The sequence below is a fragment of the Cervus elaphus genome, chromosome 20 (genome assembly GCF_910594005.1).
Source record: "Cervus elaphus chromosome 20, mCerEla1.1, whole genome shotgun sequence".
NCBI lineage: Eukaryota > Metazoa > Chordata > Mammalia > Artiodactyla > Cervidae > Cervus > Cervus elaphus.
This window is the reverse complement of record NC_057834.1, coordinates 44,254,857-44,271,983: the sequence shown is the minus strand read 5'-3', so window position 1 is coordinate 44,271,983 and position 17,127 is coordinate 44,254,857. Positions and strand designations below refer to the sequence as shown.

The 17,127-nt window shown below is 36.8% G+C and overlaps 1 protein-coding gene across 2 annotated transcripts in view; it reads left to right on the top strand.

The window, feature by feature from the left end:
- LOC122676969 (Golgi pH regulator) overlaps positions 1 to 17,127 on the top strand; it is a 48,067-nt gene that overhangs the window by 11,044 nt on the left and 19,896 nt on the right. For both annotated transcript variants that reach the window (XM_043876615.1, XM_043876616.1), the window contains exons 3-7: positions 110 to 213; positions 7,682 to 7,788; positions 8,339 to 8,440; positions 15,315 to 15,435; positions 16,084 to 16,164. In XM_043876615.1, coding sequence (XP_043732550.1) covers positions 110 to 213; positions 7,682 to 7,788; positions 8,339 to 8,440; positions 15,315 to 15,435; positions 16,084 to 16,164 — 515 coding nt within the window. The remainder of the gene's footprint in view (positions 1 to 109; positions 214 to 7,681; positions 7,789 to 8,338; positions 8,441 to 15,314; positions 15,436 to 16,083; positions 16,165 to 17,127) is intronic.

The following is a 17,127-nucleotide window of genomic DNA, read 5'->3' as shown; positions in this document are numbered from 1 at the left end:
GAGAATTTCTTCACAATAAGTTTTCTGACTTGTAATCAGAAACATGTAATCATCAACTCAATATTTCACACAAGGAAATGACTTTTAGTCTCTATTTGACTTTTAACAGGTGCGTCAGTATGTGGTACAGGTGATCTTCTCTGTGACTTTCGCATTTTCTTGCACCATGTTTGAGCTCATCATCTTTGAAATCTTAGGAGTATTGAATAGCAGGTGAGTAAGAGTACTAATTAGGTTTCCTCTTAAAGAGACCTATGTTACTTTCTTTATGGTGGAAGATTTACTAGAATCCAGTAGCTGAAAAAAATCCACTGTGTAGTGAGTTTAGTCCCAGTAACTGTAATAATCATAGCAAATATGGGTTCCAGGCACCTAGTAACTGGCTTGACAAAGATTGTGAAATAGCAGGAAAACAAGTCTGAACATTAGTTCTGAAGTACTAATTGAGACTGGGCTATGAGAACCTAGGTCCCAGCCTTTACTACAAGAAGCTTTATTTTTCTCAAGCTGCTCTCTGATTGAATCCCAGGAAGAGCCCTTCACATTGTCCTGCTGACAGACAAATCTCTACCTGAAAATATCCGAATTCCTCAGAGCTAGTTAAGGGCTTCTATGAAGATTGAACTCCAGTTCTTACCAATCTACTTAATTTTGTTTATTTCATAGGCATGTTCAAGTCTGATTGAACTTAAGAGTGTTCTTTAAAGCATTTTTAAAAAGTAACTCCTGTCCTCCTCCAAAAAATAGACCTGTTAGTTTATTGAACAGTCTATCCAAAATATTTCTTGCTTGTTAATCTGCAAGCTTCCTTTTTTTAGGGGCCAGTATTCGTATTTAGAGTACATCAGCTATTCTGTGTAGAGTTTTGTTGTACTTTTTTTTAATCACTACATGGAAAAGTCTTAAGAATAAAGTGGCATTGGCTCTGTAGTCAGGAATCAATGCTGAGCTAAGCTGTGTAACTCATTATATATAGACCCCTGACTCTTGAGACTTATAAAGAGATTATATTCTCAAATTCCTGTTTTGAGAATCAGAGTTGATGATTATAGTCTCTCGATGGATAAATTAAGAACTTGTATGGTAAAACAGGAATATGTTCTGACTTTGTGGTTTTTAAACTTGTACTTTAGACTTCCCTGGTGGCTCAGATGGTAAAGCGTCTGCCTACAATGTGGGAGACCCGGGTTCAATCCCTGGGTAGGGAAGATCCTCTGGAGAAGGAAATGGCAACCCACTCCAGTATCCTTGCCTGGAAAATCCCATGGGAAGAGCCTGGTAGGCTACAGTCCATGGGGTGGCAAAGAGTCAAACACGACTGAGCAACTTTACTTAATAATCCAAACCTTTCTTGGGTGAGCTAAATATAGATCCTATGACTATCGAGACTAGGCAAGTGTTATTTTACATGCTAATTATTAAATTTTATGTAAGGGTCCAGAAATAAACCAAAGCATATACAGTCAACTGTTTGACAAGGGAGCCAAGAATACTCAATAGACAAAAGACTTCAGTATCTTTTCAATATTGAAGAAAAGATCTTCAATAAAAGATGGAGGGAAAATTAGATATTCACATGTAATAGAGTGAAACTTGACCCCCATCTTATATTACTCAGAAAAATTAACTGGAAATGGATTCAGTTCAGTCTAGTCGCTCAGTCATGTCCAACTCTACAACCCCATGGACTGCAGCACACCAGGCCTCCCTGTCCATCACCAACTCCTGGAGTTTACTCAAACTCATGTCCATCCAGTTGGTGATGCCATCCAACCATCTCATACTCTGTCATCCCCTTCTCCCACCTTCAATCTTTAACAGTATCAGGGTCTTTTCTGATGAGTCAGTTCTTCAAATCAGGTGGCCAAAGTATTGGAGTTCCAGCTTCAACGTCAGTCCTTCCAATGAATATTCAGAACTGATTTCCTTTAGGATGGACTCGTTGGATCTCCTTGTAGTCCAGAGGACTTTCAAGAGTCTTCTCCAACACCACAGTTCAAAAACATCAGTTCTTCGATACTCAGCTTTCTTTATAGTCCAACTCTCACATCCATACATGAGTACTAGAAAAACCATAGCCTTGACTAGATGGACCTTTGTTGACAAAGTAATGTCTCTGCTTTTTAATATGCCATCTAGGTTGGTCCTTATTCCAAGGAGTAAACGTCTTTTAATTTCATGGCTGCAGTCACCATCTGCAGTGATTTTGGAGACCAAAAAAATAAAGTCTCTCACTGTTTCCACTCTTTCCCCGTCTATTTGCCATGAGGTGATGGGATCAGATGCCATGATCTTAGTTTTCTGAATGTTGAGCTTTAAGTCAACTTTTCACTCTCCTCTTTGACTCTTTAGTTCTTCACTTTCTGCCATAAGGGTGGTGTCATCTGCATATCTGAGGTTATTGATATTTCTCCTGGCAATCTTGATTCCAGCTTGTGCTTCATCCAGCCCAGCGTTTCTCATGATGTACTTTGCTTATAAGTTAAATAAGCAGGGTGACAATATACAACCTTGACATACTCCTTTCCCTGTTTTGAATCAGTCTGTTGTTCCACGTCCAGTTCTAACTGTTGCTTCCTGACCTGCATACAGATTTATCAAGAGGCAGGCCAGGTGGTCTGGTATTCCCATCTCTTTAAGAATTTTCCACAGTTTGTGGTGATTCACATAGTCAAAGGCTTTGGCATAGTCAATAAAGCAGAAATAGATGTTTTTCTGGAACTTTCTTGCTTTTTTGATAATCCAATGGATTTTGGCAATTTGGTTCCTGTGCCTTTTCTAAATCCAGCTTGAACATGTGGAAGTTCATGGTTCACATACTGTTGGAGCCCGGCTTGGAGAATTTTGAGCATTACTTTACTAGAGTGTGAGACGAGGGCAATTGTGCGGTAGTTTGAGCATTCTTTGGCATTGCCTTTCTGTGGGATTGAAATGAAAACTGCCCTTTTCCAGTCCTGTGGCCACTGCTGAGTTTTCCAGATTTGCTGTCATATTAAGTGCAGTACTTTCACAGCCTCATCTTTTAGGATTTGAGATAGCTCAACTGGAATTCCATCACCTCCACTAGCTTTGTTTGTAGTGGTCATTCCTAAGGCCCACTTGACTTCACATTCCAGGATATCTGGCTCTAGGTGACTGATCATACCATCGTAATTATCTGGGTCGTGAAGATCTTTTTTGTATAGATCTGTGTATTCTTGCCACCTCTTCTTAATATTTTCTGGTTCTGTTAGGTCCATACCATTTCTGTCCTTTATTGAGCCCATCTTTGCATGAAATGTTCCCCTGATATCGCTAATTTTCTTGAAGAGATCTTGAAATGGATTGAAGACTTAAATGTAAAACTTGAAACCATGAAGCTCTTAGAAGAAAATATAGCAGAAAAACTCCTTGAAAATGAATTTTTTGGAAATCACACTTAAAGCACAAACAGCAACATCAAAAACAAACAGGTGGGATTATATCAAACTAAAAAGCTTCTGCACAGCAAAATGAACCGTCAACAAAGTGAAAAGAACCTACAGAAGGGAAAAAACATTTGCAAATCATGTATCTGATATGGAGTTAATATCCAAAGCATATGAAGAACTTGTAACTCAGTAGCAAAAAAACCCAAATAATCCAATTTTAAAATGGACAAAGGACCTGGGTAGACATTTTCCAAAGATTTATCAGGCCACAGGTACATGAAAAAATGCTCAACATTACTAGTCATTAGAGAGATGACACCTCTTATCTGTTAGAGTGGCTATCATCAGAAAGACAAAAAATAACAAATAGTGGTCTTGATGTTGAGAAAAGGGAACCTTTGTGCACTGTTGCTGGGATTGTAAATTGATACAGCTGCTATGGAAAACTGTGGCGGCTCCTCAAAAAAGTAAAAATAGAACTACCATATGATCCAGCAATTCCACTTCTTAAAGTATGTCCAAAGAAAATGAAAGCACTAACTCAAAACACCTCATGTTCATTGCAGCATTATTTACAGTAACCAAGACATAAAACAACCTCAGTGTCCCTGGAGAGATGAATGGAGAAAGTATGAAATGTATATACAATGTATAGAATAAAGAAATCCTTCCATTTGTGACAACATGGCTGGACCTTGAAGACATTATGCTAAGTGAAACAAGTCAGACAGAGGAAGACAAATACTATATGGTTCCACTTATATGTGGAACCTAAAAGCAAAAACAAAAATAAGAACACCAAACTCATAGAAAAAGAGATCAGATTAGTGGTTGCTAGAGGTGGGAGTTTGGAGGAGGGGAAATTGAAGGAAGGTGGCTAATTTGCTGTGTGATATGTGGAAAAGTTAAGAGTAAATCCTAAGAGTTCTCATCACGAGAGTTTTTTTGGGGTTTTTTTTGGTTTTTTTTTTTACTGTATCTAAATGAGAGAATGATGTTAACTAAACCTTTTTTAATCATTTCACAGTATATAAATCAAACCATCATTGTGGAATCCTAAAGCTTATTTAGTGGTCTATGTCAGTTATTTCTCAATAAAGTTAAAAAAAAATTTTTACTATCACAACCTGAAAGTTTTACTGCTATCTAACCAGAGGTCAGCAACCATTCCTATAAAGAGCCAGAGAGTAAATATTTTAGGCTCTGTGGGCCACACTATTTCTATTGTGACTACTCAACCTTGCTGTTGCAGAGCCAAAGCAGCCAGAGGCAATATGTAATCAAATGGGTGTGACTGTGTTCCGGTAAAACTTCATTTATAAAAACAGGTACTGACTGGCCATGAGTAATGTCTAGGTAGTTTAGAAAGGACTTTGACTCAGTCTAAAACAAAAGTTATTGTTTTTGGTAGCTGATGTCCCCCAACTTTTGTCTCATTTATTGTTAATAATCCCATATAGTAAGATATGTCACTCAGTTACTTAGATTTATATATTCTTCAAATAGCTTGTCTTAAAGATTATGTAAGTAGCATTGCTAAATCTGGTTCTTCTGTAGGTCCTTTTTGAGGATTGGGTAGGCTAAGATATATCTTCAGTTATACCTGTTTTTTCATACTAACAGTTGGTCCTACAATGTAACAGAATTATGGATTGTGATCATATATTATTACCTGTGCATTGACTATTCAGAATAGTTTTCAAAGGAAAATCTTCGACCTGAACAAGAGTATTCTTTTGGCTCATCTCTAAGCAGAAGTGCTATAGCCTCCTATTCAAATATGCAATCTTGTTGGTATCCTTAATTTTCTCAAGAGACTGTCACTTTACCCTCAGCTCAAATTAGAGTTAAAATATATGGTTTGCTTTTAATGGGCAATATGGATTACACTTGTCATTTCAAACCCACTGCATCCCAGTATCTTTCAGAAACTTAGCTGAAATACTGAGTACAATTGCCTGGAGGATGTGCATGTTGTTTCTCTCAATGCTCAAAAGTGGGTAATCCAGATGAGCAAAAGCTGTCAGTTTATCTAAACTAAATGGTATTGGCTCTCTGTAGGATAGCCTTTGCTAAGTAGCTCTGTGTTTTATGATTCCTGCCATATGCACTAAGAAGTAAACAGTAAGAAATAGCCCTCTGAAACTCACTTATGTTTCTCTTGAAAGGATGGTGTGAAGAACATTGTTAATTGCCCTCATATTTTCTTCTTTAAGAAATCTTTGGAGAAATTTCAATATGATCATGGTAATAATTCAGTTATAATTAGTAATAATTATGCTTCCCTTCCGGAGAAGGCAGTGGCAACCCACTCCAGTATTCTTGCCTGAAAATCCCATGGACGGAGGAGCCTGGTAGGCTGCAGTCCATGGCGTTGCTAGGAGTCAGGCACGACTGAGCGACTTCGCTTTCACTTTTCACTTTCATGCATTGGAGAAGGAAATGGCAATCCACTCCAGTGTTCTTGCCTGGAGAATCCCAGGGACGGGGGAACCTGGTAGGCTGCCGTCTGTGGGTTCGCACAGAGTCGGACATGACTGAAGTGACTTAGCAGCAGCAGCATGCTTCCCTTAAAATTTGTTTTTCTTACATACACTATATATATCAAACTGATTGATTTTTCTATTTTACATTGACCATTAGAAAAGGTAAAGCTAAATTTTATTGCTATAGGTAGCAAGTTTCTAGAACTCTAAGGTGTGAATTTTCACAATAGCCATCAGGCCTAGCCTGATATTCTACCTATATTTTGCCATTGTTTTTCCTTCCTTTCATATTACCTTATAGTTTTTTTCATCATCTTGTATTTAATATATACTCATAAGCCATTTAACTACTTAACCTTCTTTGAAACCAGGCCTAGTTTTAAGTAAGTTTAAAATCAATAAATACAAAGGACACCATCAAGAAAGTTTACAGATACCCCAGAAATGGGAGAAGAGTTTTGTAAACCATGAATCTGTTATAAGACTTCTATCTCAAATATGTAAAGAACTCTAACAACTCAATGATAAGAAGACAAATAACACAGTCAAAAATTAAACAAAGGGGGAAAAATGGACAAAGGATCTGAGTAGGCATTTCTCCAAATAAGATATACAAATGGTAGAAAAGCTAAAAAGTGGAACAAACCCCAATTGTCCACCAACTAATGAATGGATAAACAAAATGTGGTATATCCTTACAGTGGTATGAATATTATTCAGCCATAAAAAGGAGTGAAACATTGATAGAGGCTGCACATGGATAAACCTTGAAAACTTAATGCTAAGTTAAAGAAGTCAGTCAGAAAAGATCATATATTACATGATTCCATGTACATGAAGTGTCCAGAATGTGCAAGTCCATAGAGACAGAGTATATTGGCACTTTCCTAGGACTGGTGGTGGTGGTGGTTTACTTGCTAAGTTGTGTCTGATTCTTGCAACCCCCTGGCAGAAGTCCTGCTAGGCTCCTCTGTCTATGGGATTCTCCAGGCAAGAATACTGGAGTGGGTTGCCATTTCCTTCTCCAGGGAATCTTCCTGACCCAGGAATCGAACCCAGGTCTCCTGATGCAGGCAGATTACTGACTGAGCTACATGGAAGGCTCTTCTTCCTAGGACTGGGGAGGTTGAAAGGAAAGGGGAGTGATTGCTAATGGGTACTGGGTTTCATCGTGGACTGATGAAAATGTTCTAAAATTGATTGTAGTAATGGTTGCACAATGTGAATATACTGAAATCCTTATATTGTACACTTTAAATATGTGAATTATGTCTCAGTAAATTGTTATAAAAAATCCTAAAAATCAATAAATAACATATTTTATAAGCAGTAGTGAAAGCAATCATGCAGATCAGATGTTTAGTTATATTGCGGTTACAGAAGAACTATTTATGTGTCTTTATAATGCATTTTATTAACATTTATTTTCTTTTAACTCTTATACTGAAATATGACTCCCAGTGTTAAGTGAAACAATAGTCATCTACCAGTAATAATATATATTGATATATGTTATTATATATTGCATATGAATATAACCAGAGCATTAACAGTCTCAATTTAAAAAATGAAATTCTTAAGAGGTTACAATGGCCATATATACCTTTCAAAACTTTATATTTTTTAATCTCTATAAATGAGTAGATAGTAACAGCCTAGTTGACTAATGAGATGAAAAATATTCAGTATTGAGTTCAAAGAGCAAGAGATCCTTTGGAAGACTAAAGAGAGTGAAAATAGCTGCCCTCTTCCCTCCTAGTGATCATTCTTTGCCGTCTGTTGCAGTTCCCGTTATTTTCACTGGAAGATGAACCTGTGCGTGATTTTGTTGATCCTGGTTTTCATGGTGCCTTTTTACATCGGCTATTTTATTGTGAGCAACATCCGACTACGTGAGTATTTTACCCTCATATCAGCACATGATTAACATGAGTGTTCTTAGGGACTGAGGCTGCAGAGAGCTTCGTTTCTGTTTTACTTTCAGTAGCTAATGTTATTTGGGGGCACCTCATACACAGCATCTTTAAAAGGTTAGCCCAAAATAAATATTAAATGAATGATTAGGTTATTTGTCCTGCCACAACTTTATTTCTCTTTCTACTATAATGTCTTCCCTTTCATTTTTCCAATTCAGGGTACTATTTCTACTTTTTGATTTGTACTGGGGCTTGTTATTAGTACTTTATGAAAATGACCTTTTCCCCCTCTTCAACTGTCGTTTTAAAAGACTTCTTCATTCTTAAAAAAAAGTCTCGCCTAACTCAACTAGATTTCTCTTATAATGGTAAGAGGTTTAGAAAACAATTTCTAAAATTTATGTTGTTCCACCATTCATTTACCAAGTCAGCAAGGCAGCCAAATATTAATTAGGATGATCCCATAAACTTATGTACAGGAAACTCTTTTACATATACTTATTTCTCCTTATCTCCTCTTTCTTAGTACATAAACAGCGACTGCTTTTTTCCTGTCTCTTATGGTTGACCTTTATGTATTTCTTCTGGAAACTAGGAGATCCATTTCCCATTCTCAGCCCCAAACATGGTGAGTGTATGTGGTGGGGAGGGGAAAAGGGTTATCATTTTCTACTTTGCAAAAAATCAATTTTTATAGATTACTTTTTATGGGAAACACAGCAAGTTATTTCTCTAAAAAAAATGTCTGGTTTTGAACTGAATTTTTCTTTCATTCTAGGAGGTATCAGATGCTGGTTTGGGAACAGACGTATCATTTTAGAGCAGGAGTTTTGACTTTAGGTTAGTGGATGAACTTTAAGGGAATAATGGATTGAGAAAGGTATCTTTTAACTTTAGCCTCCTGGTTTTTATGCAGAATGATGGGAATGTATATGTATATTTGGAAGTGAGGTATCCATAAGCTCTTATGAGATTCCCAAAGTGGTCTGTGACCCAGAGGTAAATGGTCAGTGCTCAAGTGATAACAAAGATCGTCTCTAGGGAGTGTTTGTAGTCTGGAAAAGAGCAATCACATAAAACTCTATTAGTCGATGATAAGCTTTTTAGGAGTTAGTGTCTCTCCACACAAAAAAGTTCATTTTAAATACAACAAGCGGTCGTGGACAGAGCCTGCTTTCTATGCTAATCAATGGGCAAAATCCCTCAACAAGCTAGTTCTTCTAGAACTACTTCAGAAATAAATACTCCTCCAGAATATATATACATATATATGTATGTTACATTAGAGCACCTATCTGTAATGGATATACTGGGACTTGCATATACTGAAGCTTTTTTTTTTTTTTTAATTTAAATGCACATCTTTTCATTTTACTGTCCTGCTGTACCTGTCAAGGTTCTTATAGCAGAAAACAGGTTCTACTCTAACTAGTTTAAAGCAGGAAGTGGTTTATTACAGGGTATTGGGAGTTTTTAGAAATTTTGGTAAAGCAGGGTGTCAAACTTGAGTGCTACATAGTAAAGAGAAACACCCAACCACATAGTACTAAATTTGGAGGAAAAAGAAAACCATAGAAGTTGTCACCTGCCACTTAGGACCTATGACTGGGGACCAGACATTAGAAATGGCTCCAGCTGCTCCAGTTCCCAAGTATTGTCATCACTCCCACATTATTCACGTCTGTGTTTGAGGTCTCAAATGAGCAAGTGGATATGAGGCAACCCAGGTGACATTCAGAATCTTAGCTTCAGATCTAAATGTAAGACCAGAAACTATAAAACTCCTAGAGGAGAACATAGGCAAAACACTCTCTGACATAAATCACAGCAAGATCCTCTATGACCCACCTCCCAGAATATTGGAAATAAAAGCAAAAATAAACAAATGGGACCTAATTAAACTTAAAAGCTTTTGCACAACAAAGGAAACTATAAGCAAGGTGAAAAGACAGCCTTCAGAATGGGAGAAAAGAATAGCAAATGAAGCAACAGACAAAGGATTAATCTCAAAAATATACAAGCAACTCCTGCAGCTCAATTCCAGAAAAATAAATGACCCAATCAAAAAATGGGCCAAAGAACTCAACAGACATTTCTCCAAAGAAGACATACAGATGGCTAACAAACACATGAAAAGATGCTCAACATCACTCATTATCAGAGAAATGCAAATCAAAACCACAATGAGATACCATTACACGCCAATCAGAATGGCTGCTATCCAAAAGTCTACAAGCAATAAATGCTGGAGAGGGTGTGGAGAGGAAACCAGAACTGAAAGAGACACGTGTACCCCAATGTTCATTGCAGCACTGTTTATAATAGCCAGGACATAACAGCAACCTAGATGCCCATCAGCAGACGAATGCATAAGGAAGCTGTGGTACATATACACAATGGAATATTACTCAGCCATTAAAAAGAATTCATTTGAATCAGTTCTAATGAGATGGATGAAACTGGAGCCCATTATACAGAGTGAAGTAAGCCAGAAAGATAAACACCAATACAGTATACTAACGCATATATATGGAATTTAGAAAGATGGTAACGATAACCCTATATGCAAGACAGAAAAAGAGACAGATGTATAGAACAGACTTTTGGACTCTGTGGGAGAAGGCGAGGGTGGGATAATCTGAGAGAATAGCATTGAAACATGTATGTTATCAAGTGTGAAACAGATTGCCAGTCCAGGTTGGATGCATGAGACAAGTGCTTGGGGCTGGTGCACTGGGATGACCCAGAGGGATGGGTTGGGGAGGGGGGTACAGGATGGGGAACACATGTAAATCCATGACTGATTCATGTCAATATATGGCAAAAACCACTACAATATTGTAAAGTAATTAGCCTCCAACTAATAAAAATAATTGGGAAGAAAAGAAAAAATAAAAGCATGTGCAATGTTATAAATAACTGTGTACTTTTTAAACAAAAATTATTATTTTGAAATTTCATGTAATATCAAATAAGTCCCCAAAAGTTAAGAAACACCAGCATACTAAAATCCTTCATATTCTTGTGTTATAAAATACTTTCCACGTCCTGACAACTGTTGTCTTTCTCTATCTGTCCTCCAGTCCTGCCAAATTAAAGTTTCTAGAATGTTCTATCAGCCTGGATAGTCCTTCACCTCTGTTCTGCCTGGAAAATATCTATTTATTCATTCAGTATTCAACTCTTGTCAATTCCTCTAAGAAGACTTTCCTGGCGGTCATTAGGAGATGTCAGTTTCTCCTGCTTCAGTACACTTATATCACCTTTAAAACTTGTGATTACTTGTTTCCTTATCCAACTTCCTCATTAACCTGTGAGCTCCCTGAGGTCAGAGACTAAGTCTTATTTATCATTTTATCCTTAGTGCCTGTCATGGAACCTAGCACATAATAAGTGTTTAATACATATTTATTGAACTAGTGAATGAAAAAAAATTGGTTCTCCAAGGTGGTAGATGAGTTCAAGAATGTAACACTCTGGGTAGGAATTTAAGATTTGCTAATGTGATCAGCATGCCCATGTCATTGTATGGAAAAATTTGGAGTAGAGAGGCCCTGATGATATGCTTCTCATATAAACTGTTTCAAATGAATGCCCAGAGAGAGATTTGTCTGTGATACTAGAAAGGAGGGACAGTAGTGGTAAGAGGACCCCAGAGCTGCTAACAGTGATGGTGCAAGCTCACGTGTAGTTCAAAGGTGTGACTGATGCCTTTTTCCAGCTTTCTGGAGAGCAGTCAAGTCACGTGACCAGTGCAGCCAGACAGTGCCTGAGAGGGATCAAGACTATCACATCTATTGTAACTTCATCCATCCCTTTTTTAAATTCTGTAGGGATATCCTGAAGAATACACCCAGAGGAAGAGCTAACAAATAGTTTCAGTGTTAGTCTTTCCTTTGTGCTCCAGTAAATAAGCATTTTGGTTTTATTTCTGAATGTTCAAGTATCTAATTAATTTGACCCTGTAAGAGAAATAAGGAGGAAGAAAAGTTTAGGCAATAGCTAAGAAGCAGCCAGGCTTACACTGCCTTTTAGAGCTTTCACCAGACTGTCCCAGCAACCAGTGTGGTTTGTTGCTATGGACACCATGGAAAAAACTATAAGATTCGATCTTTACTTATATGAAAAAAGTGTCTGAAAAAAATAAAATTAAATTAAATTTTAAAGAAAGAAAAAATGTCTGTAAAAGTATTCCTTGTGCAGTGCCTGCCCCTAGGAAGGTTGGAAGATATTCCATAGTAGGAAAGAGTAAGAGAAACTAAGAAGTCATATGCAGCTAGAAGGAATCTGTATGAGCAAATAACATCAGTGAGATAGTCTTCTGCAAATCACTTAATCCATCTGACTTTCCATTTATGAGCTAGAAAACAAGAGTTATAATGGTTAACCTTTACTTCATAGAAATACTGAGATTAACTAGATAGTATTAAAAGTACTTTAAGCCAGAAAAAGATACTTAATAAAGGGACAGTACCTTAAAGAGAATAAAAGAGAGGGGACATTTTTCCAGTTTTTTATATAACCTGTATTAATCCCTTGGGGTTTTCTTTTTTTTTAATGTAACTTGGCGATAATTATGTATCCACAGTCAACAAACATTTGTTGAACACCTTTCATGTGCCAGGCAGTAATAAGATATGAATCCTTCCTGTAAAAAGGATACAAATTCAAGAGATATGTGAAGAGTACCTTCAACAGAATTTGGATTTATTCATTCATTTAAAATTCTACAAATATTTGTTGAGCACCTAGTTTATATTAACTGCTAGAGATACAACCATGAACAAAAGCTATCATAGAAAATAATGCAGATAGGATATAAAATTTATTGCAAGCCCTTAGCATCAATCTTTCTTTCAAAGTGATATTCAAGCTGAGATTTAAAGGACAAAATGAAAGGTATATTCAACAGGAAGTCACAAGAGACATCATGTAAAGCCCTGAGGTGTATTCAAGACCAAGTAAGAGACCGAATAGAAACTAATGGTATAGATTTTTTTTATTGGGTGACCAGATAGTTGATAATGTCATTTGCTAAGAAAAGTAATACAGAAGAAGGAAGATGATTTTAGTTTAGGATATGTAGAATTTGTGTTGCCTGTGTGCATCTAAGTGATATTCAGTAGGTAATTAGATACACAAATCAGGAACTTAAAAGTATAGATTTATCTGTCCTCTTGGAGATAATTCCAGGAATCTAAAAAATTAGATATCATCAGCTAAATGCTGTTAGGTGAAACTGGGGAAACAGACAAGATCACCCAAGGAAAATGTATAGACTGAGATGAAAGAGGGAGTTCTGGTCCATGGAGAGCAAAAACAGACCAAGAAAAAGCAAGTAGAGAAGGAAAACAGAAATGGTCATATAAAAGCCAAGAAAGGAAAATAATGTAAAATAGGAATAATTCAATGTCATAAATGATTAAATAAAACAAGGATTGGAAAATGTTGAATTTTGCAATCAGAAGGAAATTCCTGACCATATTATGATAATGACTAAGAGTCCAGTCTCTGGAGCTGGGCTGTTTGGGTTTAAATCCTGACTCTGCCCCTTTTTAGCTATGTTAGCTTGACCAAGTTACCTAACTTCTCTGTGCCTCCATTTCATCATCTGTAAAATGAGATCTTCAGTAATATCCACCTCAGAGTTGTTATGAGAATTAAATGAATTAATTTCACTTTTCACTTTCGTGCATTGGAGACGGAAATGGCAGCCCACTCCAGTGTTCTTGCCTGGAGAATCCCAGGGACGGCAGAGCCTGGTGGGCTGTCGTCTATGGGGTCGCACAGAGTCGGACACGACTGAAGCGACTTAGCAGCAGTAGCAGCAGAATACTTAAAACAGTACGTAATATATAACAGGTGCTTGGTGAATATTACCTATTATATTGCCATTGTGATTTTTAGTGAAAGCACTTTCATTCAGTGTAGAACAGCGGGATGAAAGCTGATTTGCAGCCAGTTGAAGAATAAATGGACATGAAAGAAGCGCCTCTATTTAAGGGGTCAATAGAGTGGGTTGGTAACTAGATGTACACTCAAGGCCAAGGACAGACTTTTTCTTAGGAAAGAAACTTGAAACTGAAAGGAAAAAATCGGCAAAGAAGGAAAGATTGAAGATAAAAGAGAGAGAGAGGACAGACAGTAGAACAAATTTTAGAGGGGAAAGGGGCATAAGATCAAAAGCACAGGAAGAGAAGCCTTAGCTGTGGACACCATCTTGTTCTGAAGGGGGCAAGTTAGAAGGATGATAGCAGATGTAAATGTTTGAAGGTAGTTGATGTCTAATAACTTCTTTCTTACATGATAAGCACATTAGCTTAAAAGAACAAAGATTGGGAAAAAGGGGGCTAAAGTATATCTGCTAAGGGGTAGAGGGAGAGATGACTGACCAAGGGCAAGAAAAGGATTCCTTAGTAGTGAATGATTTCTGTTAAGACTGGAGACCATACTCTTATAATGGCATCAATGTCAGCATGCATTCTAGTAGCTTTGGGCAGCTCAGGCATGGGCACTGGGAAAGCAGAGTGTCAGGTTGATCTAAGGTTAGGAGTTTGCAGGATCAATGCTTTAGGAGGAGAGTAGGGGCTGAGGGTCCTGACAAGAGAAGTTAAACGAGCTTGAAGTCCAGGTTCAGCAAAGAAGGAATTAGAAGGTCAGGGGATGCAAAAGACTAGAGACCAGAGGTCACAATGAGCTCTAAAATGGAGTAGTGGAAACACAGGCACAAGAGGACTTAAATATTGGAAGTGCAGCTTCAGAGCCCATAGAATTCCTGAATGATCCCTCTGGTGTTAGGCCACAGGAGTGGATGGCTGAAGTCGACTCTATCCTAGAAATAGGAAGTGAGACCAAATTTGAACTAGTTTTTTCCTGTGACACCAGACTTCCTGAGTTACTCTTAGCGTTGCTTTCTTTTACTTATTCCAAATACATAAAAAGTAGGATTTAACTACCACACTGATTTTCAGCATTCTCAAAGAATAGGAAACAATTGATAATTGGAATAAAATTGAGTATCTAAAACTCACATACTTACTCATTCTATAAATTCAACCCATTTATTAGATGCATTATGTGCTTATTGGTGGAAAAAATGAATAAGACATAATAGCTAAAGAACTGATGACATTAGGGGAAAATATGTAGACTGAAGGTAACTATAGTGGAAAGTATTATCTCCTATTTATACTTTTCCAGCAGATTTGCTTTCCTAAAAGTACTACTTTGTTAGAGTTCACGTTACCTTGAGTAAATAGTCAGCAAATGTTATTGTTATTTTACCATTGCCCAAGAATAGAGATGATTCTGGAAGCATTTGGGATAAGAAGAAAATCAATAGACTTTTATATTTATTAGAGAAAAATCCACATATTAATAATTTAGCTCATGTAAGTTGGCTAAAAGTAATGGTTGCTGTTTTCAGTGATGTTTCCTTTTGCTGTGAGATGAAAGCCGGTTTATCTGTATCACCTAGCATTAATGTGCTTTCATATTTTTAGGGATCTTATCCATAGAACAACTCATCAGCCGGGTAGGTGTGATTGGGGTGACTCTCATGGCTCTTCTTTCTGGATTTGGTGCTGTCAACTGTCCGTACACTTACATGTCCTACTTCCTCAGGTAACGAGAATTTTGTCTTTTTCTTTTCTTCCCATTACTTCTTGAATACATATGTCACATCATGCCCCCATCATTAATACTTAAATATTAGGTCTATGATACTGCCTTTTTATTCTTCTCTGTCCTTTTGGATATTGGCCTAGGAATCTTTCTAAATGAGTTTTATTACTTATATATTGCTTGCCCTTGTTATTTATCCTACATTTATTTTTAAAATGGCAGTTTCAATCTGACCTTCTTCAGCCCCTTTCACTCCCACTTTTTAAAGCACATTTCTAATGGACAACAATGTGAGCCAGTCCTGACTTCAGCAAATTGGTTCCTCCCAAAAGTAAAACAGTAGATGACAATGCCGAGTCAAAAGTGTAGATACACATATATCCTAAATGTCACTGGATCAAGTCTAAGGAAATCTATAAGATAGCTAATTACTTTCTGCTCCCCTGAGGCCCCAGGAGTATTGGCTATTAAAAAGTGACAATAAAGGCATTTTTTTTTGCTTATTATACTTATTTTAATATTCCCCAGGAAAAGTACAGTTCCTTAAATTACTCGGTAATGACTGAGGTTCCTGTGTTTCTCCAGCTGCCCTGTATTATGCCCAAAGATGGAACCCCAGACTCTGCTAACAGCTTATGCTTATTACAGGAATGTGACTGACACAGATATTCTAGCCCTGGAACGGCGACTGCTCCAAACTATGGATATGATCATAAGCAAAAAGAAAAGGTAAGCTGTCAGCATGGTAAAAACTTGTGCTGTTCAAATTTCTCAACAAGGAAATTTGACATGACTGGTGCTAACAGGGAATTTCATCTCACTTATTTTTAAGTTAGGGAACCACCAGAGACTTTAGTGTCTAATCTTGTGTGAAGGAAAATTTTCAAATCAACCTTACTTCCTAACTTCAAATATAAATTCTCTTAGATAAATTTTAGAATATCTTTTAATATTTGAAGGGATTCTCCATTGAGTGTTTTAACAGTCTATTGTCCTGCCTTTTTATAAACTTTTTCATACTTTGTTTCAACTTCCTTTTCTCCAACTACTTTATAAAATCCTTCAGTCTCCCAACTATTGTTGTTTTTATTATTTTAAAAGTACTTTTAAAATGTATGTTTTCAAAGTGGCATTTCTAGAAACTTGTGTCTCAGTGGGTAAAAGCACAGATGCTAGATTCAGACTATCTGGATCTGAATCTTTGGCCTACAACTCGGTGTGACTTTAAGGTAGTTGCTTTATTTCCTTATGTCCTGATTTACTTATCTGTAAAATGGTAATAATAATAATGAGTTGACTGACATGCAGACTTCTTAGAATAGTGAACTATAAATAGCTAAGGGAAACTATTTATTAATAATCTTGGCAGGACAGTCATTTGGTTTTAATATTTTGCCTTTATTCATTCATATGAATGAATCATTCACTTAATTATAGAAAGCCTAGTTTATGTTGAACACTGTAATAAATGCTGAATAGTACATGGAGATAGAATGATGAGCAAGGTAATCAATTCCTACCTTCGTGAAACTTATTAGTCTACTGTTTTTATTAGAGTTAGTATTACTCATATAGAAATGTCATAGAAGTTCTAAGTTGAGTGTTTTTCCATTTCATGTGTCTTCTTTCCACACTTTCCTATAGTAAGATACATAATCAAGTCAGAAGACTTAATGTAAGAGAGAACAATAG